At 52.4% G+C, this 22,746-nt stretch overlaps 2 protein-coding genes across 3 annotated transcripts in view; one reads left to right on the top strand and one right to left on the bottom strand.

Moving 5' to 3' along the window:
* The window catches only part of SH3PXD2B (SH3 and PX domains 2B), a 79,199-nt gene extending 63,460 nt beyond the window's left edge, over positions 1-15,739 (top strand). The window contains exons 7-14 of one of the 2 annotated variants that reach the window (XM_074838782.1): positions 3,502-3,636; positions 5,147-5,251; positions 5,947-6,030; positions 7,235-7,352; positions 8,620-8,846; positions 9,442-9,491; positions 9,958-10,083; positions 10,995-15,739. In XM_074838782.1, coding sequence (XP_074694883.1) covers positions 3,502-3,636; positions 5,147-5,251; positions 5,947-6,030; positions 7,235-7,352; positions 8,620-8,846; positions 9,442-9,491; positions 9,958-10,083; positions 10,995-12,488 — 2,339 coding nt within the window. In that variant the 3' untranslated portion in view covers positions 12,489-15,739. The remainder of the gene's footprint in view (positions 1-3,501; positions 3,637-5,146; positions 5,252-5,946; positions 6,031-7,234; positions 7,353-8,619; positions 8,847-9,441; positions 9,492-9,957; positions 10,084-10,994) is intronic. The other variant, XM_074838783.1, reaches the window with a different exon arrangement.
* Positions 15,740-18,657: 2,918 nt separating this feature from the next.
* NEURL1B (neuralized E3 ubiquitin protein ligase 1B) overlaps positions 18,658-22,746 on the bottom strand; it is a 35,947-nt gene continuing 31,858 nt past the window's right edge. The window contains exon 5 of the mRNA XM_074838731.1: positions 18,658-22,630. Coding sequence (XP_074694832.1) covers positions 22,386-22,630 — 245 coding nt within the window. The 3' untranslated portion in view covers positions 18,658-22,385. The remainder of the gene's footprint in view (positions 22,631-22,746) is intronic.

Below are 22,746 nucleotides of genomic sequence, written 5' to 3'. Positions count from 1 at the left end.
GAGAGGGCTTGCAAGGAGTACAGCACAGCATCTAGGTTAGTGCCCACTTCACTTGAGAGCAGGAAGAAAGTCACTTTTGCAGTACTGATCATCGCAAACTTAGCAGGTCTGGGAGAAGAGGGGCTATCCTGAGAGCACTGGGTCTGATTAGCACAGGCCAGAGGACTAGGGGGAACAAACTTTATCCAAAGCACGACATTTTTGGAAGATACATTAGGCAAGGGCTAGAGTGTACGGCAAGGGCAGGCTTCAAAAACAAATACCTGTGCACCCTTATTTCAGTCCTGAGCTCTTCATTTCACTCTGGAGGCACCAGTGTCCAAGCCCGGTAAGAAAGTCCTCACTTCTGGCAATGATACTGCAAAGCCAGAAATTGGAAAGGCTGAAAATGTCGCAAGCAACCCCATATCAATGAGATTTCCTACTGGATTTGTACATCTCAACACTTCGGGTGAATGGCCAAGTTCCTGGTCAAACAAAATTTGCAAAGATTTACAGGCTGACCTATATATATGTTTTGAGAGCAAGGTCACTGCACTGAGCAGACCTCGGGTTGGGAGCTGGGATGTGCACTGCCTGGAGGCAGCTTCTGCCTGGCCCCGCCTGTGGAGCTGAGTGCATCTCCTGGGTGGCTCTCCTGCATCCATGGCAAGCATCAGTCTGCAAGTCCAGTCCCAGGACCTCAGTGGGCTCTTGACTCAATGCACATCCCTTCTCTAGGCCACGTTTGTGCCAGTCTCACAAGTGAGGGGTATTCACGATACACAGTCTGTGCTCCTGCCTACAGCTGTCTGTAAAACTCACTCACTTGTGCACTCTGGACTATACTAATGCTTCCTCCCCTCCCCAGCTGCAGAGCTTTAGTACTGTCTCCCATCTTAGATGGTAAGGTTTACACCATTGCTATTTTTAAGAGACCGAAGTCTGCCCATATATAGGATGTTTTGTTGTTGAGTGTGTATTTTTGTGGTTGAGAATGATTATGCCAGGTGAAGATACTCCTGAAATTAACTCCTACTTCTTCCTCCAAGCTCAGTTTACGACTTCTGTTGCTGGTTTAATAGGTACATTGGAGAATCCAGAATTGGCTGCTGAAACTACAAATAGCCTCAGAGCAATGGGTGTAATTATGGTGAGGGAGGTAGAAAGGAGAGTACTTCTCTCTTCCTATAGCTGTTATTCTTCTCTCAGGGGCTGGGTAGATCCTCTGATCACTTTAAGCACAAACCTTTAATTGAGCTAGTAGAACAGATAGTCCTAGCGTCCACCATTCACTTTAGAGGGCTATTTTTAATTCTGTCTGGTGCCCCACCTCTGGATTTTGTATGGAGAAAGCTTTCATTAGTGGTAACAGATCTTCTGCACTTGGCCAGCTCACCTGGAGCTCTGCAGAGTGCTGTTTATAGCAGAATAACACGGACAATTTGCCTCCTGTTCCTTTAAATAAGACTGTCCCGAAGATACACTCTTCATTTAAATCTTTGTTGTGGTCTTTCTTTCTGAGAACCAGTTTGAGATGTTGTGACCTTGTGCACAGGACAACTTCACTGTGCGGCAGCAGAGCATCCTAGGATTACTGAAGACCTACTAGATCTTGTCCATCTCTACTCATACCCTTTTGGGATGAGTATATCACCCTAGGTTTCCTACGGCAGAACCTATGCCCTGCAGTAGGTTCCCCCATAGGAAAGATCTTTTGTCAGGCTGAGACCTCTCATGTGATGAGGGACCTGTTGGGGCCCCTTGCAGTGTAGGTGCACTTGCCCATAGAAACATGTTCCTGATAACTTAGTCTGAATTTCTTTGCTGCATTTCACCTAACTCTCCCAAGGGACCACCACTCCCTATGTAATTTTGCACCCTTCAGAGACTGGGAGGTAATTGTCCCGTATATCTGCCGTGCCATAGCAGCTAGAGGGCTGGGCCAGATGTGATTTCTGCCCCGACCCAAAACTTGAGGCTCCCTGCTCAGAGTACATGCACAGCCCCTGTAAATTTGACTTAACACCCATGATCAGGTGTGTGATTCTTTTGTATCGCTCGTGCTATAATAATTGACACTATCCTATTTCCAAAGCACTTGGCAAATATTAATTAATTCTTACCACACCTGAGGAGAACATAGTAATACAACAGTGTCCTCTTCTGACAGGTTGTGAAGCTGCAAGGCCAGAGGCTTGGAGGACAGCACCAGGGCTTGGGGTGGAGGGGAGTCATGGGCAAGAGTGACACCTTTTTGCTTCTTGGAGGCTTTTGGAGGCAGATGGGGCAAGTGCTGCTGGTGTTCTGGGTAACTGAACGCTTCGCAACTGGTTTAGTGGGAGGCTGAGCTCGGGTGAACGCCTGGCTCAGTGGGGCTGAATAGGCTGGGCTTGGCACTGAGCACACACAGCGTCTGCTTCACATGAGCCTGCAAAGCTCTGGCTCACATCGTGGTCTCCCTGCACACAGCAAGCCTCTGTGCACGTGTGAGAAAAGGGTAGATAGGGACAACGCTGGGTGCCATGTTTCTAAAGCAGCGACAGACACGAGTGGAGACCTCTGTTGCAGTGCTCCCATAGCAAGCAACGCCAAGCGAAGCGGGTGCATCTATAGCCAGAGCACTCTCCTAAATGAAAACGTGCTTGCAAAAAACAAACCAGCCTTGCCCTGCTGTGCCTCGCTGCTGGTGCCCTGGCAGAGGGAGCTGGCGGTGCTCCCGGGTGTCCCCTGGCCTTAGCCCACAGTGCCACTGACAGCCCGCCCGGGCTCTGCGCAGCCAGTGGCCCAGTGTCCAGCGAGCCCTGCCGCACCCGCCTCTCCTCTGGGTGTCAGGCCTCTGTCTGGACAAAGGGGAGCTTTGCTCCTGGTATATCCCGCCCACTTGCTCCTCCTTGGGGTATTTTTATCTTTTCTGACATGAAATTGGAATTTCCAGCAGGAGGAGCTGAGCAGAGTTAGTGGAGCAAATAGTAGAGAGAGCAAACTGTGCTGGTGAGTTGTGAGAAGGTGACTGAAATGCATAAGGGCAATGGTGATGGGAGATGCTGCTCTGTCCTACAGACACCCCTCCGCCTGGGTGTCCAGGCTCTGTAGCCAGAAACAGTAAAACTCACTGCAGGTTGTGTGCATTGAGTTGGGGTCTGAGCTGGTCTGTGCGTTGGGGCAGCTGGTGCCAGGGCACAGGAGGCTGCCCCGAGCCCCCTCGGTCTCCGACAGCAGGGACCAGGCTGCTCTGTGCATCTCTGGCGGTGGTGGGGTTGCTTGGATGTCTGTCTGTGAGCAGGAAGGTGGGTAGCAAGTGAAAGGTTTCACCTGGCTGTACCCATCTCACCTGGCTGCTGGTTTGGTCTCTCTCCTCCTCACTCTGCCCAAGTCTCTGGCTCATGTCTCTCACGCTGGGGTCCCCAGGGTGTCCTGGAGCTGCTCGCAGGCCAGCAAGTGCTCGGGAGCGGTAGCCCGTGCTCTTGGGAGCTGGTGCTGACCCTGGCACACGGGTCGGTTCTTGTCCCCCCTGTGCAGGAGCTGACTCTGCGTCGGTTGACCCCTTGGTGCTGGAGCAGTATGTCGTGGTGGCGGACTACCAGAAGCAGGAGAGCTCCGAGATCAGCTTGTGCGTGGGCCAGTTGGTGGATATCATTGAGAAGAACGAATCAGGTACAGAGAGTTTGGCTTGGCAGAGGACTTCCAGTCTACTCTGCGTCTCAGAGCAGAGGCAGGAATAGCAATCCTGTATTGTCAGTGTTTTCCTAATAGGACCTTAAGCAAAACAGCCTCCAGGCACCTCACAGGGATGTCCTTGGATGGTCAGCTGAGGTGGGACGTGAAGGAAGCAGCTTCAGTCTGCAGGCTGTCTGTATGAGCGTGGACAAGACTTCAGGGCTGTCTCTAAAGGAAAGGTCTGATTACCCGTGTGCTGAGCGCCAGGCGCCGTCCATCTTTTACAGTCTCTACTTAATGCTTTTTCATGCTGAAAAACTTGGCCAATAGGTCCTGAGGACAAAAGCCATTCCCGCAGTTGGCAGGCTTGTTTTATTGACAGAGAGGGACACTCTCATGGTGCCCATGAAAGCCCCCATTGTGCATTTGCAATTCCTGCCTCCGAACACAATGAAGCACCCGGTTGTGGAGCAGGGCAGGCAGCCAAACTATTCGCTTGCTTCAAAACTTAAACTTGCTCTTAAGCTCTGCAAAGGGATCAAGTCATGTCGTGGGCCCTACTTCTGGAGTTTGCTGAAAAGGGGAATTTATTCCCTGAAGATAACAGAAGTTGCTTATGGGGGTTTAAAGATAAATTGTGAAAATAGATTTTAAAATTCTGGAAAGCCAGTCCCCAGAGGATTAGTTGCACCAGCAGCTATGTTTGGGAATGAGGAAAATAAAAGCAACTCTGAAGCAAGTGAAACCTATTAGCACAGCCAATTCAAAAGCTATGGCAAATTATTTATCAAATGTCAGCCCTGATTTTCCCTTCCATGCAGGTAGCTGCTGATTCTCTCCCCGACAATCTAGTTATTTTTCTAAATGACTCACTGGTGAGGTTCTGAAGATAATGCTGGGTCTTTATTTTTTTTTCCCCTAAAGACACAAATAGCTTGTGCTTTTAATAACTGAGGAGCATGCATTTATTTTGATTGGACACCCAGGGTGGCCCAGGATTGCTTGTGGCCACTATGGAGCTGTCTAGGTTTCCGCTGGGAGAGCTCATGTTTTAATCCTGCATTTGCACTTAGCTTTTAAAATTTGCTGTTTCCACAAATGCAGAGAAGGTGAGAGCACAGCAGGAGTCAGCTATCGATTTGCAGACAGTGTATTCATCTCTGCTAATTAGCCTGGGCTTGCTGACCCACACTGAGGGAAAATGAACCATGAAGGGAAAAAAGATGGAAAGCAAACACAGTGGCTGGAGTCATTCAGTTCTCAGAGCCTCTCTTCTTTTTTGGGGGGGGAACTGTACATTTAGATATCATTCAGCTGCGATTCTCCTGTGCTGCTGTCTGTGCTCCCTTTCAGATAGCGCTTGGCTCTGTTGCTTTGGGGTCACCCCAGGTTCCCATGTAGGCAGCATGGAGGGGGCAAAGCCCCCCAGGCTTGTGTTTTGGAGGGAGGAAGGGAGTTTTTGGATGTTGGGAGCCCTTGGCTGAACTGCCTGCTGTTTTATTCTCAGGCTGGTGGTTTGTGAGCACATCGGAAGAGCAAGGCTGGGTGCCGGCGACCTGCCTGGAGGCCCAGGATGGAGTCCAGGATGAGTTCTCAATGCAACCCGATGAAGGTAAGAAGCTGCTGGAGACATCTGCCCCAGCTTCTTCCTGCTGAACTGCACTGAGCTGCTCCCAGGACCGCATACCCCTCCCTGACTTAGGCAGGGCATGAGCCTGAGGAAGGACAAACCCACACGTGCTGTTCAGTCATGTCTGCCCGTAACAGTCCTGCCTGCCCAGTGCTCTGCTCCAGTGCTGCAGCAGGAGTGGGGCAGCTGGATACTGGCAGCTGGATACTGGAGCCTTTCTGCTCCCCCACAGAGGGGTTGAAGGTGCCACCTCCAGGGAACACAGTCCTGCATCCCAATGCCTCCTTTAGGCCCCAGGGAGCTGTTTTACCTGCACTGGAGGAGGAGCAAAGCTCAGGTCCTAGGACAATTCACATGTCTGCTAAGCCCATGCAGAGCAAAGAGCTCGCGTTTGAGAACAGCAAGGTTGCAACCTTTGCTTAGAGCAAATCTGAAATGCCTCTGGAGATTACATCCTTCCTGTTAAGCACTGTACGCTCAAAGCAATGCTGTAGCTGGCCCAGCCCCTTGTCTGGGGAGATGGAGGTGGGAGGGGGGCTCAGACTGGGGAGGGCCCCCAGAGGGCTCCAGGTGAGTACAGTCTCGTGCCACTCTCTGGTGTCTGCCCTGTCTCCTCTTGGACCTCCTCTTACGTCCTCTCTTGTCCTTCTCCTGCTTCACCAACATGCTCTTCCCAGTCCCATGGAGATACTGGTCTCTGCCCAGGCACGTTGGCCGCCGTCGGACTCTTGGGGACTTGTACACCAGTGGATGGGGTCAAGGTGGACTTCACAGAGATTTGTTCAGCTACCCGTGTTTTGTGCTTGGAGCCTTGTTGTCTGCATGTTTACTTTGCATGTGATGAACCCTGCTTGTGTCAGTCCTCAATGCGTGCCATACCTGCTCCTCAGCCTTCTATTAGGCCCACTCATGTCCACCTCTCTTTTCTCTATCAGCTGTTCCTTCTCACAGCTTGTTTTGGGTACAGAGGCTGGAGTTTCTGCTTACCTCCAACACATGTACGCAGACTTCTTGCAACTGCTGCCTTAGTTCCTGTAAGAATAACTCCTCTGAGCCATGACCCCGGGGGTGGTGGCTCAGATGGGGTCAGAAGACACAGCTTGGATTTGCTGGATGTGACAGGGCATTTTCTGCTTTGACTCATTTACACGAAGAGGGTGGGAAATCAGGCCCTTCAAGGGCTGTGCTCCTCCAAGAAGACAAATCCAGGAAACCTGCACGGTGGGGACATACAAATGTCCAGAAGTGTGGGTTTTGGAGACAGACTTTTCCCAAAATGGCCTTCACCCTATTGTGGCACTGCTTAAGCACAGGCAATTGCTTTCCTGGGTTTCTTCCAGAGAGGACAGGACAAGGTGAGGAAGAGGGGTGGATGGATGGACCTATTTGTCGGACATGTCCGCATGGCTGTTAGGATGTTTCCCCTTCCTCTTGAAGGGAAGAGCATCCATGTCCCTGCTTACCGTCATTTGGTCTCGTGGACAGGACATCAGACTCTTCTCCAGACTCACCACACAGCTTTGACCAATGTCCTCAGGGACCCAGCTGTTGAATGGGAAGTTCATGTAGGGGTTACTCCCTGATGTTCATGGGATTTCTTTCCCTGTATAGAGAACAGTCCTTCTTTAAAGGCTCTGAGAAAGGAATCTGAACTGAAATGGATGCATGGAAGGTCTTCTGTGAAGAGCAAGTGAAAGGAGAGCTGTCATATAAAAGATAGTCTTTAGTCCTAAGGGAGAGGAAGAACTGGTTTAGGCAACGTCTCCTTGGGCCAGACTAGCTCACCAAAGCTTAGATTTCAAAATGCAGATGGGTTTGTTTTGAAATATATTTCACTTTTATGAATGGTCATGTATCTCTGTGTGTTTGCACCTGTATTATAACAGGAATTATCATTATATAAAGCACTTAGCCGTTGTTCAACTGAGTCCAGGTTTCTGTGAAACTCCACTTTCTTTCCAACAGAGGAGAAGTACACCGTTATTTACCCATATACTGCAAGAGACCAGGATGAAATGAACCTGGACAAAGGGGCTGTGGTGGAGGTGATCCAGAAGAATCTGGAGGGCTGGTGGAAAATCAGGTACCATCCCTACTCTTCCTCTTCCCTGGCACTGCAGCTGGGTCTGTGCAAAGCAGAGACCTGATGTACATGGGATGTACAGTCCAAAGGCAAGTCTAGGATGTCAGGAAGGACAGAGTACCAGAACTCATTTCTCTCCATCCCTGCAAACTAGGGCTAGATGACATTCAGGGTTTCAGCCAAGCATAGCTGTGGTTAAACATTTTTAAAATCCCCCGATTTCCTGTGCTGGGAGGTGGACTGCGTCACGGCATCACATGCCCCAGCAGTGCAAAGGGAACCAGTGTGAGAGCATTAGTGTTACGTCATACGCTGCTGATAGGAAAACCAGTGAGTGTCCTGGAGGCAGGCTGGATCCTCTGGCTGTGTTAGGAGGCTCCTGCAGAGAAGGGCTGTTGTCTGAGCCAGGTCTGCTGTGTGCAGGGTGTGCAGAGGCCAAAGACTCCAGATCATCCTGAACTGATACTTGTTTTCTCCTGGAAGCTCATTTTCTCATGTCTGTGGTCTAGCAAACAGCCGGACTTGAGCAGGGTGGGAGCACATGCTGCAATTTTCTTAACCTTACATTGAACCTGTGGTCTTGGCAGCAGCAAAACCCCAGAAAAACACCCATTGACTTTTTAAGTGGAGGAGAGCTGCCACGAGAGCTCTAAAGGCAATTACAAACTCAGTAGCTGGTGCCATCTGAGTGTAGTGGCTGCAGCCCAGCCAGCGGGGAGAGTCTCTGATGCTGGCGCAGGACCCTCCAGCATGGCAGGGAGACTCTGTGGATGTGGTTTCTCAATCAAATCATGGGGCTGGTTTCTCTTCTAAACAGTGCACATTTAGAGCAGGGAAGGGATCCAGGCTGCCGGCGCACAGGCAGGGGTCTTGCGTTTTCTCCAAAGACCAGGTACATCAGTCCTAGCAGCAGCCCTCTGGTTTTCCCCTCTGCTTCCCTTTGTTCCTGAACCAATGCCATTGCTGAGGTGAAAAGGAAGTCGGGCTTTGCACCGTTCCCAGCCCTAGGCCCGCTGGCTGCGGCCAGCTTGCACAGGAGCATTAGTCATGGCTGGAGCTTTCCATGTGCCCACGTGCCACAGAGCATCACAACGGACAAGCTCGTTTTGCCCAGATCATGCATACCTTCAGTCAACGCATGTCCTGAGCTCTGGCTCCAGGGATGTCCGATGGCTCAGCACCACTCGAGCGCTCCTTGGGAAGGGCTCACGGCCCCGATGCAGCACGGGGGCTCTGCACAATGACACTGCCGTTGTTGCCACTGCAGGTACCAGGGCCAAGAAGGCTGGGCCCCTGCCTCCTACCTCAAAAAGGGGAATGGAGAGATGTTCTCGCAGAAGCTGGGGTCAGGCTCCTCCGCTCATTCATGTGCCTTGGATCTGGATGGCATCTCCCGACAGCAGGTCATGGCAAGCCGAGAGAAGGATGGGCTCGCTGGCCAAAGGGATGGGAGAGTCGATAGCCGTCCGCTTCCCAATGCTGACATCCGACGCAGTAAGTGGCCAGTCGGGAGGAGGCCGGTGGTGGCTGGGGTGCCAGCACAGCCTTTCCTGCAGGCTTTTGGACGACATAATGAGGTGTGAGGGGGGCAGAAGGCTTACAAGCACTGTGAGCAATGCAGCAAGGTCTGTAGGTGACATTGCACAGGCAGATGGAGCACGAGCACAGTGTTGCCCAGGGACCTGCTGAGGATCAGCAAATGTGATGGGAGTAAAAGCCTCCCCTCCCCAGACTGGAGATGCTCTCCTCTCAGAAGCTGGGGCATAGCTGGGGCATTTTAACCCCTCTGCAGATCAGGTCTTTTAGGTCAGGCCTGCAATGAGAAAGCTGTTTCATATGGTGACCTCAGCTGCATTTCCAAGCAACACCTGATGGTGCAAAGCTGGTTCCTGTTCCAGTGGGATACCCTCAAAACCTGGGTGACCCATGCCACTCAGGGTACTGGGCAGACAGGTTCCTCTTTCAGCTTCCTTGCCCATGGGGCAGGCTTGGTCCTTGCCTTTCTGTTTTCTCTTTCATTTGTCTTCTGTGAACACATGTGTGACCAAAAGCCAGAAACTCAACAGCATCTGAAATTCTTCCTCCTCAGAGTCACCAAAGATGAGGCAGAGACCCCCTCCTCGGCGAGATCTCACCATAGTAAGTGCCAGCTGATGGAGGAGAGCAGCAATGGCAAAGGGAGTGGGAGAGGAGCACTGAAAGCAGCTCTGGTCACTGGTTATTCCTTGCCTGGGATCTTGCCCCTGTACCATGGGCTCTGCTCTTGGTCAAAGCTGGAGTACACATGCCGCCTCCCTGCTGTCTTACAACTCTTCTCTTTGCATGTGGTCTTTAAATGAACTTTTGGCCAGTCTGTCCTGCAAGGCTGGGTTGCCACTGGGAGGCTGCAGACTGGTTCCCTCCCTCTGGAGAGGGTGATTGCTGCCAGCAATTTTCTGCTCAGTCTGGAAATGGTTTGCACCGGTAAGGGTGCTGCATGGGCACAGCTATCTCCATGGCCTGGACATGGTGGCTCATGTCTCTGTAGGCTGGTGGTCTGTGTGGATGTTGTGTCACACCTTCTGTAGAAACGCACTGATGAGATTTTTTTTTTTTCTTGTCATAGCCACGTGGTTTGAACCTGCCTAAACCTCCTGTGCCTCCTCAAGTGGAAGAGGAATATTACACCATCGCTGACTTCCAGACCACCATCCCTGACGGCATCAGCTTCCAGGCAGGAATGAAAGTAGAGGTGAGACTGTCATCTTCCCTTCTCACATCTTCACATCAGGGCAGTGCTCCTGACTCCTATTGCCCTGGGACCAGTTGCAGGCAGGAGCTTACTTTCTAGGCAGGGAAGATTTGCTCACCACAGTGTTCTGGGTGGAAACCAGGCATGGTGGTGCATGTGATTGCTTCTGTGGACTGTTAACATTTTAGGGCTCTCCCTAGACAGAGAGAAACCCATATGAACTCATGAGACTTTGGAGTCCCTGGTGCTCTTGGTGGCCTCCTGTCCCCCCAGTGTGTGGTTGCTGTGTTGTTTGAGCTAGTGCAAATTAAAACTACATGACAAATTGGGGTAGAGATGATGTTTTTTTCTTATTTAGGCCAGGTGTAAAGTTAAAAGCCCTTCCAGAACTGCTTTCCTAGCACACCCACTTTTGCTGGCAGAATCCCTCTTGCAGATGTGATTTTGCTTTTCAAAATGTAAATTACGCCTCTCTAAGAGGATTTTTCCTTTACGGCTTCCCCAGTCAACTCCTTGCAGGTCTCAGCCCCGCTTCTGGAGCACGCAGAGGCCAGGCAGTTGCCGCTCCATGCAGCATCGCTGCCGGTTGATCGCTCCAACAGTGCCGCGCAGTGGCCACCACCCTGCATCCTGCTCCTGTCTCCCAGCCAGATGGTGACAGTTCAGCCACAGCTCCTTGACATGGCCATGTCATTCCTCAGTCCCATGGCATGCAGGTCCCCTTCCCTGGCAGAGATTGTTAACAGGTTTCCCTCCTGTTAGGCTACCAGTCCTGTGATTACATGGCTTTTGGTTACCAGGACATCTGAGGCCATCTACCACCCTGCCATCATTCCAGAGACACCCAGCATCCCCTCCTGTGCAGAGCGGGCTCCTGCATAGACATCTGAGGTTTCTTTTTCCCTTATCAGGTTATTGAGAAGAACCTGAGCGGCTGGTGGTACATTCAGATTGAGGAGAAGGAAGGCTGGGCCCCCGCCACGTTCATCGATAAGTACAAGAAAACAAGCAATGCGTCCAGGCCGAATTTCCTGGCTCCGCTACCCAACGAGATGGCCCAGCTCCGGCTCAGTGATGCTGCTGCTGACGGCAGCTCCAGCGAGGAAGCAACGGGACCGTGCCGTCCTCTGCCGGAGGCTCCTCCTAATGGTACAGACTGTGGTGGGAAGTGGGCCAAAGACTGGAAGGGGAAGGAGGCTTCCGAGAGTGGGGACCTATCCTTTGCCGGTGGCTATGAGGAGATCTCGGACCATGACACAGAGGAGAAGCCCAGCCTCCCGCCCAGGAAGGAGTCCATCATTAAATCGGAAGGCGAGTTACTGGAGAGGCAGAGGCCCCCCCCGAAGCCCCCGGGCATGATTTTGCCCATGATCCCACCCAAGCAATCAGCAACCCCTAAGGACAGCAAGAAGCCTGAGCTGAAACCAGAGAAGGGCAAACTTTTCCAGCTGAAAAACGAAATGGGACTGGAATGTGGGCACAAGGTGTCAGCCAAGGAAGTGAAGAAGCCAAATCTCCGGCCCATTGTCAAGCCAACCAAACCAAAAGCTGAGCCCGAGGACAAGCCTGAGCCCATTGCCCAGAATCCGTTCTTGAAGTCAAGACCTCAGATCAGGCCAAAACCCGCTGCAGCCCCCCGGGCTGACCCACCTCCAACTGATGATAAACTGGACATTTGCAGCTTGCGGAGCAAGCTTAGACCTGCAAAGTGCCCAGAGAAACCCTCTGAGCAGGACACCGCTGCTGGCGAAAGCTCCTTCAGTAATGCCATGGTCTCTTCAGAGGCTTCTGGAAGGTTTCAGGAGCGACCAAACATGGAGAGCAAACCCCTACCCAAGCTGGACAGCCACACCGTGAAAGAGGCGCTGCCCAAATCTCCCCTGGGCCCAGCAAACACCCCAGGTGCCAGGGAGCCCCCACCACAGCGCCCTGTTGTGCCACCCCGCAGACCACCCCCGCCAAAGAAAACAGGGGGTCCTGCCTCCAGCCCTACAGCGGAGCTCAGGGCCCCAGCACGGGAAGCACCTGAAATCAGGTCATCCCCAGTGCCAGGGAGGCCCATGCTGGTTCCTCCGAAAGCCAAGCCGTTCCTCTCTGCCTCTGTCCAAGACGAAACCAAAGTGAAAAGCAGTGTAAGCCCAAAGGTCATATCCAAGCCAGTGGAGAGAGGGGAAGCCAAGGAGAGGACCTCAGCCCCCATCTCCAGTCCGGACATCTCCAGGGAAGCTCTCTATGTAGCAGTGGCGGATTTTGAAGGTGATGAGGAGACCAACAGCTTTAAAGAAGGGACTTTGTTTGAAGTTCGTGAGAAGAACAGCAGCGGATGGTGGTTTTGCAAGGTCCTGACTGGGGGTCCGTGCTGGGAGGGCTGGATCCCTTCCAATTACCTACGGAAGAAGCCATAGCCACTCCTCGGCTTGTATGGCTGGAGTTTCCCTGGTCTCTCACCTGAGTATTTAATTAGAAGATTAATTTATAGTTTTCTGTGAGGCTGGCTTTAAAAAGAAAGATAATAATTGAGATCTCACACATCCCAGCTGGTGCCTGTTGGCAACAGCATGGAGGAAGCAGCTTGGCCTCCCCACCCCTGTGTGCTCCCACCCACCCTCCTCCCCACGTACTCCCCAGCGCTTTGCTCCTGTGGCCATGCTGGCAGCCCAGCCATGCAGCCAGGGCTGCTCTGGCCAAGCTTTGTGGCATACAATGGCTACCATGGTTCTCCATGCTGGGGAGATGGACCTTGATAGACATTTTTGCCACCTGTGCGGGGAATTAAAAAGAAATATGTCAGTAGCCAGGGAGAGAAATGAAGCGTGGCACAGTACCAGCAAAGGAAATCTGACCACACAGAGGATTTGTCTTTCCCTGAGGCTCAGAGTCATGGTCAAATGTTGTAGGTCACACTGCTTAGTCCAGGTGTGTAGCAGAGCCATAAGGAATGTGGCAAAAATGAGGAACAGGGTCCCTGTAGCTCTGCATGCACGTGCAGGCACAGATGTTATGCTCCAGTTAAGGGCTGTGGCTTGCTCCCCACCTATGCATGCCACAGGACCGTCCCTCGGTCCTTGCCTGCTGTACAATGGCAAGTGTTAACTTCAACATCCTCCTGGTAGAAAAAAAAAAAAAAAATTAGAAAAATACACACACACACACATATATATAACAGGTCCTCCCTGTGCTGATCCAGGATGCTATGCAGGCTTCTCCCTTGCAGTATTGCAACCAAACAACAAGAGGTGTTTTGCTTTGGTAGGTGAAGAACACTATGCAAGGCACAGAGGCCCAAAATGACCCTAAAAGCCCTGGAAAGAGGATGTTTGCTTTCCTTCCCACACAGACTGCCCTGCCTGTTGGACTAATAGGGGACCACCCGTTCCCGCGACCCACAGAGCTTCCCCAGGCTGGCGGGCAGCAGCCAGGAGGTGGGTCCCTCAGTAGGTGCTGATATTATCAAGTGCAATCCAGAATGCGGGAGTTCAGCTCCTCATCACAACCAGTTGCGAGGCGTGTCTGGTGCTCAGGGGCTCCCTCCCTTGTTTGTCACCCTGTCTGCCTGTCTTCCAGGTACTTTCATTTCATCCTGTGTGGCAGACTGCTTGGGGAGCTTCAGGTCAAGCAGAGCCTGGAGTTTTTCCGTACTGACATTCCTGCCTGCCAAGACTAATCTTGCCTGCAGTGTTGCTTATCCCAGCAGGGGGATGAGCTGTCGTTCCCCAATGCTGCTTTCTTCCCCTCTGCACTTGTCTACTTGCAGATTCAGGACTACATTTCTATATGGAAGAGCTTTAAACCCAGCACTTCTGTGGGTTTCTTGTTGGCCAAGCCCTGTTGCCCTTTCTGGTCTAATTGCATGTGTAAGTGCTGCAGCCACAGCTCCACAGCCACATTGTTTTGCTGTTGAAAACAATGATAGTTTTCCCTCTAATTTGAGGCTGGCAGAATTGAAGGAGTGTTCGCCACTTCTCCAGATGCTTGCTTCCTTCTCTATCCCATATTTTCTACCCTGGAAACGTGGAGTTGAAGATATCTCTGTCTGCATACAGAACAAAAATGGTGGGGCCTCAGGCCAGGGTCGTTCTGGGAGGATGATGGGGCAGTTTGTCCCAGCCCTGGTTTGTTCTGATAGAGAAACCCAGACCATTCCAGTCCAGCCTCATATCCAGAAGCCCCAAGGTTCATTTTTATCTGTGGGAATTCGTGCACCCTGGTCTCCAGCTGATTCTTCTCCCTCCCACCTACAATTTTCTCTGGTGGCACATCAGCCTCTGATCAGGCTGACTCACCTGAGCTGGCAATAAGCAATACATTTGCAACCCAGTCCAATAACAAAGAAGTTCCTTGCATGGCACATTGAGAGGTGTTGAGAAGCTCCTGGGAGAGTTGCAGAGTGGGTTGGGTAAACAATGCTGCCTTGTCTCTGTACATCTCTTGCTCCAGTAAATCCCTTCTGCTTTGGAAAGGAATGGGGACAGGATGAGTTAAGCCAGAGCTGCCTGGCAGCCAAATCCAGCCCCCACTGTAACCGGGGAGGGGGCTGGACCTGTGTCCCCCACCCGCTCTGGCAGTTTCATGCAGGGGTGGAAGGGCTGTGTGCCCTTTTCCCTGTGGCACTGTGTCCTTGCTCTCTCTTTGCTGAATGGCCTTTTAATCTCAGAAGTGTCTCTCCTTTCTCTGTCTCAGCGATCTCACTGCCCCCAGCTTTCCTCAGAGGGGACAATGCTATTTCTGTGGCCTCCATGCTAAATGAGGGCTATTTCAGCTTTACTCCCAGACTGAACCTCAGAACTGGTAGTGCTTCATTTTGCTGACACAAGTACTGTATTTGGCTCATTGAGCACGTGACAGGATCGCTCCCTTGTTCCCAAAGAGCTTCCAAGAAAGCAGGGTGAGTGCCCAAGTTGGGGAGGGGTCACCCTCAGTAGGGTGCTGACACCTGCAGCCTTACCCCTTCCTACCACTCACTCTTCCGTCTGCGAAGGGGCCGCAGGCTGGACAACGGCCCCTGTTGAGAAGATGCTGAGAGCCATTGGGCTGGCAGGGCTTTGCCCTCCCCATCCGACCTGGGCCCCCCCGTCTGGCAGCCATGTGTGCCCTCTGCCAGGCTGTGCCTCCTCTCTGTACCTCGCACATCAGATGCGGCCAAGCTCCCTGACTACCTCGTGAGGAGGAGGAGGAGGGCGGCCGGGAGGCTCAGTACCCTGAGCTTGGCCGCAAGGCTCATCACCCCATCAGCCAAAGATCAACCTCCCTTCTTGTGTCCCCGAGGCCAGGACTTGCAGCAAGGGGAGGCATCACCATGGCTTGGGGCAGAAGAGCCGGGCATCGGGGAGGTCCCGTGGCTCGGCACATCCCTGGCAGGCTGGAGGCCCCTGCTGCGCCCTGCTCCTCCTCACAGGCTCTCGAAGCCCGTTTGTTTGTCTGCGTCTCGCTATATTATGTAAGCGCATATAAATCTACATTACTGTGGGCGGGTGGGGGGTCAGCGGAAGATAGATGTAGCTGTGTAAATGCCGTATCTATACTTTCACCATTAGGGGATTGATTTTTTTTTTTTATTCGGTGGGTTTTATGGGTCTTTTTTGTGGGGGTTTTTTGTTTGTTTTCTTTTTTTAAGAAATAAAAAGAAACTGCTTGACTGGTTTCAAGCACCCTTGTGAACCCATGTCTGGCTGGTGTATGTCTGGGGCACTGCACAGCAGCTGTCCTGGCCGGTGTGCTGCTCTCCTGCCTGGCGTGGTGGCAGCTCTGCCCAGGGAGTGGGTTCAGGGTCTGGCACATGCTGCTTGTTGCTGCACCGGTGGTACCAGCAAGGAACCCTGAGCCATTGAGCTGCATTCCTGCATGCTGCAGAGGAGCCGTCCCCAGGTAAAGCATTTCTCTGTCCTCAGGGGTGGTGCTGTGTTGCCTGTGTTGCCTGGCTTCACAGGGGCTTGTGGCAAGGGCTTCTGGCTGCGACATCCACTGCAGTGGGGCTGGGCCGGGTCACCATGCTCGCACTTTTGACTTACAGTTCCTGGCCATGAGTAGCCCAGCTCCTCCATCGCTGCTGTGCCCCAGTTCACCTCCTGGGTATGCCATGGGGGACGCACTGCAGGAGCAGGGTTCAGGTGTGGGTATGTGTGTAGTGTCTGCGCTGCTCTGGCACAGGGGGGGGATATTTTCCCTGTGCAGCTGTGGCTGAGGGAGCTGCTGCCGTACCAACACTCCCCATGTGGGGGTTTAGCCTGGTCCCTGCTTTGCACTGTGTGTACCCCAGTGCTCATGAGAAGGAGAAATGTCCTTGTTAGGTTAAACAGTGCTCAGCAAAGCTTTGCCTTTTCTTCCCATCCTTATGACCTGGTAGGTAGAGAAGCATTTGCACAGGTGACCCTCCCAGCCCTGCATCGGTGGGATGTGCCCTCCCTCCAGGCAGCCATGGCTGTGCTCCCCCCCCACACACAGTGGTACCTGGGAGCTGTGAAGGTCATGGGGACCCTGACAGCTCCTTGGGTCTCGCCTTTATGCCTAAGCCTGTATGGCTGTCTCAGCAAATGGGGCAGTGCAAGTGTAGCAGTTGTGTTACCTTGAGCTCAAGCCAGCAGGTTGAGCCTGGTGATTTTGGGGGAAGTGCGGCGAGACAGAGAGAGAGATTGCCCATCCTGAAGGGCTCTTGGGGGTGCAGGCTGACTGGGAAATGAGGCTACATTAATTGAAAAGGCTCAGGCAAAAGTGGGGATTGGACCCCCCCAGAGCCCAAATGCCTTCTGGCAGGGGGCTGTGGTATTGCGCACATGCAGTGCTTGGTAAGGGGTAGGCAAGAAGGGGGGAAAAAAGACATGCAAGAGCATCTGCCACTGGCCTGGCTCACTGCCTGGCAGCCTGGGACATGCAAGTCTTGTCCACAACCCACCTGGTCTGCATGGATCCTGTACAGGACTGCAAGGACCATATGCAGGTCTGTGCAGGCAGCAGGTAACAGCCCAGTGCCTGCCATGTTGCACGTAGCATTGGGGCCCATCTTGCTTCCCCCTGTCAGCTGGTGTTCACTCACCTGCTTGCAGCACGTGCCTTGTGCCAGGAGCGAGCACCTGCCCGCCCGTGCTCCATGCAGGGCTTGTACATCATCAGCCTGGCACGCAGCACCTGCCCTGCTGCTGCTGCTGCTTGCCATCCAGCAGCAGTTAAGTGTGCTAGGGAGAAATTCAGGGCCTGTGACATAACCTGGAGTATTGCACCAGCATGGCCACGACAGGCCCGTCCCACCTCAGGCAGCTCCTTGCAGCTGGCAAGGTGTGACACCACGTCCCCGTGGGCACACTGCTCCTGGCGCTGAGCAGTGCCGGCTGCTGCCCAGATCTCCAGCACTTGTGTGGCTGTGCTGCAAGCGGAGCTGGCAGAGCACTAATGAGTTGGGCTTCAGCCATGGGAGGCTCGGTTTGGGTTGGTACCTGTGTCATGGCACCCAGGCTGGCAGAGGGGAGGAGAGCAGCGGGGGGCTGTGGGCGCAGGTGATGGGAGCAGGCAGTGGTCCTCCATGCTCTCCTGGGGCTCGGGCCAGCAGTGGCTGGAGGGGGCTATCACACTAATGCCAAATGTGATGCAAAGTCACTTCATGGCTTGAGACCGGCAGCGTTAGTCTGTTGGCAGCTCACAAGGATCATCTCTCTGGATAAAGTGGGGCAGCAGAGTTTATAAAAAGGCATTCTTGTCATAAATGGCCATTGTCAGGCTCCTTCGCCACCTGTGGCTCGTGAGGGTTTCTGTGCAAACGCTTAACTATGGCCATGTTCTTGCCAGGGCAGAGTTATGAATGAATTCTTCCACTCCACTTTAAACCATACCGGAGGCTGCTTGACTGGTATCTGGCTTCAGCAGGCCACATTTTGGGATATAAACAGTTTACAGAGCAGCCTTCTGTTGTCCTCTGCTTGTGAAATAGAGCCAGACACTGCTACAAAACAAAAAAAAGCCAAAAGAAAAGAAAAGAAAAGAAAAGAAAAGAAAAGAAAAGAAAAGAAAAGAAAAGAAAAGAAAAGAAAAGAAAAGAAAAGAAAAGAAAAGAAAAGAAAAGAAAAGAAAAGAAAAGAAAAGAAAAGAAAAGAAAAGAAAAGAAAAATCATCCCTCCTGCCCGGTGTCTGCATCACTGCCTCCCTGGGCCAGCCGGCACAGTGCCCAGGCTGTCACAGCCCCAGCGCGGGCACAAGAGCAGGGCCAGGCTGGCAGCTGCCTTGCTTGATACAGTGCAGGATGGATGAAGAATTTGGGGCACTTGGAGAGGGCATCTGCCACAGGACCCCCCCTGCGTCTGTAACCCTAAAATACACCACTTTTACTGCAGTGGCCAGACAAACTTTCAAGGGTTTGCAAGGTTAAATGAGCCAGGAATCCCCCCTACCCTGCCCATCAAGGGACTGAGCAGCCACTGTGCAAGTGACCTCCCAGGAGCAAAGCAAAGCTCATGCAAGGCATTTAAAGTGCCTAACGATTTTTTTTGGAAGCAGAGGTGTCTGAGCCTCTATGTATTAGTACTGCCATGCTTTGGAAATAAAGTATTTGCTCACCCTTCAGGTCACACACTTTGAGACGTCCGGGAGCACTCTTTACAAGCCGAAGTTTTATTTGTTTCATAAACAAGTAAAATTATATTAATGTAAAACAGATAAATGGACAAAAGTAAAACACACAGCACTGAACACAACGCTATAGAGCACTGACATGTAGAAGTGCAGTTCCCTCCCTCGTGCGATGCCCTCCCCCTCCCCCCGGTCCCCCAAGTGATTTACTTGAAAAGCCTAATACAGAGGTCCAAAATCTGATTCAGCTTGAACATGATGTACAGGTCACAGTATTGAATCATAAAGGTAACGATAAGAGAGTAACTGTCTTGGAAAAGGGGAAGGTAAAAGAATTCCCCTATCTCTTCTTTTTCTTTCTTTCTTCCTTTTTTTTAAATTTTAAAACAAATAGGTTAGGAGGAGAGGGGGGAAAATCCATGGAAATAAACACTTTTTCACTCCAATATATATATATAAAAAAAGCAGGATTCTCAGTGAACACAAAATTCTATAAAACTACCATTAATCTGTGTCGTTTTCTCCCCCATTTTTTTTTCTTTTTTAAAAGTTGCTTTAAAAAGGATAAAAAGTGCACAGACACCCTTATAAGGCACAAACAGATCTTCTGTACAAATCATATATCATCGGACTGTTTAAAAAAAATAGCAATACAAGTACTAACAATTAAATCTGTAAGAGGCTACCTTTTCCTGGAAATCTTTTTTTTTTAAAAGAGGCCTATTTTGGAAAATTCCTGTTGCTCTCAGATAAGCGAGGTGACACATCCACTGCTCTCACATCCCACTCGCTGCACAGCCACACTCTGGCCACTAACTGAGCTGGCTACCTTGCTGGCCCTGCTGGATGCTGCCCTCTGGAAACTGGTCTCAGCTGCTACAGCAAAAATTCAACCTGTGCAATGTGTCCTGAACAGCTCAGACACAGCCTGGGGTGGATTCGGTATTTCTCCTTGATGGCTTAAAAAAAAACCCAAACAGAGCTACACCAAAAAAGAAAACCCACCCCGGGCATGCAATTAGCCCCACTCATTGAGGACCTGAGGTGTCAAGTGAAGCAAATGGGCTCTGCTCTGCTCGTGCACGTAGCTGTGTGCAGCCACCGAACGGGACCAGGCACCTCTGAACCCGGGACAGCAGCCCCAGGGACGGCCACTGCTGTTTGCTAGCCCAGACCTGATGCAAGCTAGCATCGCTCGCCACGGATTCAGCTTTCCTTGAATTCCTCATCATGCAAAGGCCTCCCACTGCAGCCTGTTCACCAGGCAGGCGCTAACCCACCCGCCCTTTCATCCCATGCTCACGTCCTTTGCCATCATCATGCTCTTAGTGCTGCACCCACTGACCACAGCCAGACCCTGATCTGCAAGCGCGGGACCGGGGAGGTCTCTGTGAAGGCAATGCCTACAGTCCCCGGGGGGAGAGCAGCCTGGAGGTCTGGGCAAAGCTCCAGCTGCTGGAAAGCTGCCCTCGCTGCCTCCTTTGCAAAGGTGTAAGTGAACTTGTGCTGCAGTCGCAGTGCTGGTGGCTCTGCTGAGGGCTGAGCACACTCGGCAGTGGCACAGCCAGTGGCATGAGCCGAATTTCCAAAAAGGGCTCTGCAAAGCCGGCAGGCTCTCGTGCCGATGCAGCAGGGCAATGGGCGAGAGATCTCGCTCCACAGCAGCCTCTCATTTATACACTTAATTAAAATGTTAATTAGCTCTTCAAGGAAAAAAAAAAGTTTTCTCCGTGCTCTGTGAGCTGGCAGCCACAGCCCGCTGCGGGAGGAGGACAAGCTGCTCCCCTGGGTGTGCTCTCCCTGATGGCAGAGCGGGGCTGGGACGGGGCTGAGAGCTGGTTGGTGACCAAGTGCAGCACGGCCAGCACCGCCAGACCACCCCTGGGCAGCAGCACCGCGACAGACGGCAGGGCACCCACAGCTACCGCCGCCTCGGAGGGGAGAGTGAATGGCGAGGCAAGGTGACAGACACCGACAACTTCAAACTGCCCCTCTGTGCCCAGAAGCCCTGAAATGTACAGGGGTTGCTATTCTTTTATTCTCTTTTGGACTAAAATGTGGTAATTGCACCTTTCTGAAGAGAGACATTCTTGCCCACTTGGTGGCACATGGTCACCGAGCTAAAATGACACCAGCCCCTCTCTCATCCTCCTATCTGCACCCTGTCTCTTCCTCAATTTGCAAACCTGGACCAGCAGGAAACCGGCCAGGCTCAGGCTAAAGGACTGGATAGGAGCCATGCAAGTGGGCAGAGGACGGAGAATGGAGGGCAGCTCCTGTGGGAGCAGTGGGAAGGAGGGCACCAAGCTCCTTGCACCAGCCCCAGTGCTGCATGCTCAGATGCTGCCCAGCTCATCCAGATTGCTGCTGCTTGTAGCTGTCTAATATCACAGCTGAAACCCATTTACCTTTTAAGTCCCAACATCAAATAGCCCCAGAGCCTTTTTCTTTCCTTCTCTCAAGTAAAGCCAAGTGAAATAAATCCCTGTTCACCTCAACAAGTTCTCATCTACTGTTGGGACCCAATGTCTGGACAGCTGGGAGCTGTGCTGAGAAACCTGGAAAGGCAGGAGAAAGAGCAGGTAAAATCAGCACATACACAGTCCCCAGAAAAAAGGTGAGCCTGCTGGGACTGGGTCAGAAATTAATTTCTCACCACAGGCTCCAAGAAGTCCCTGTGGTGGGGTGGGAGGAAGGCTGAGCCCTGCTGCGGTGCTGGCTGCAGGGGAAGGGCTGGGGGAGGCGAGCCAGGCAGGACGGTATGAGACGGCAGCTGTGCCGCCTGCGAAGAGGAGCAGAGCAAAATGCAGGCGTGTGTGCCTGGAGGTGACAAACACCATCATTGCAGATGGTGGTAGCCCCGTGCTTTTTCTAAGCCAGGATTGCAGTGTGCCCACCTAAACAACCCTCTCATCCACAGGCTGCAATTTATGGCTTCAGCAGCCAGACACAGAGCAGTGCCTGAACAGCCCATCACTGCTGCCCGCTGCTCCATCGCTGCTGCTGCAGCAGTTGGGGTTGGCTGGGGCTCTGAGCGGGCTCGTGCTCCTCACTGCTACCCCGTGGCTGCTCCCTGGGTCTCAGCCTCCCTGGCCAAGTCCCTGCTCTGCCACAGAAAGTAAAAGCTGCTTTAGGTTAAGTCCAGACCAGCTTCTCCATGTGCCCCAGAAACCTGTTCAGGGGGGCAAAACTCAAAGAAGTGAGAATCTGGCTGTGCTACTATTTCGGCCTTAGCTAGTTCCCCTTACGCGGATGAACGTGACATTTCCAGATCAGTTTTGTCTACTTTGAACCCTCCCACTGGGCCTTGTCCTAATTTTGTTCCACCACAGCGCAAGCGCCCGGCAGCAGCCCAGAGCTGTTGGGGTTCTGGGGTTGGGAAGCCCAGTGGCACCCGGCACTGACCAAGTGGCAACCTCCCCTTCCCAGCCTGCACCACAGCAAGCCTCCTCCAGAGGAGGAGGAGGTAAAAAAAGAGCTTTTGCACGGGAAATTTCTCATTTGCAGCTGGGTCGGGTCCAGACCACGATTCCCTGGATTTGCCCATGGGCACACGGAAGCCGTGCCTTTGGGCCCCACATGATCCTCAGCTCAATTTTATCCCTGAATTGTGCCCTACCAGTCAAATAAGGAAACACAGATAACGAGCCACTTGATAACGACTGACCAGCACGATAACCCATAAGCAGGGACGGAAAGGCATGGTTACTGCTAGCGGCGTTCCCCCTTCCTACAGCCCGAGCCGGGCGCTAAGGGCGGTATATTTTAATAACATCTTTGATGACCCGTCGGCAGATTGGGCAGCAGGCGTTGAGTTGCTTCTTCAGCTTAAGACCACAGGTGTTGCAGAGGCACATGTGTCCGCAGGTGTAGATCACCGTGTCCACCTCGCTGTCAAAGCAGACGGTGCATTCCCCATTCTTGCTGCTTGATGGCTCCGGAGGGGGGAAAACAGGAGAGATGGGGGGGCTCAGGGGAGAGCTGGGAGCAGTCACTGTGAAGGAGGAAGAAGGAACAAGGTCATTTAGTCGCCAGGATGGTATAGACCTGACAACATACAACACACACACCCTCAAGTCAATTTTTTAAGGCTCTTCCTTCCTTAGTCAT

This window comes from Strix aluco, chromosome 13 (assembly GCF_031877795.1).
Source record: "Strix aluco isolate bStrAlu1 chromosome 13, bStrAlu1.hap1, whole genome shotgun sequence".
In the NCBI taxonomy this organism is placed as follows: domain Eukaryota; kingdom Metazoa; phylum Chordata; class Aves; order Strigiformes; family Strigidae; genus Strix; species Strix aluco.
This window is presented reverse-complemented; position numbering and strand designations above follow the sequence as displayed.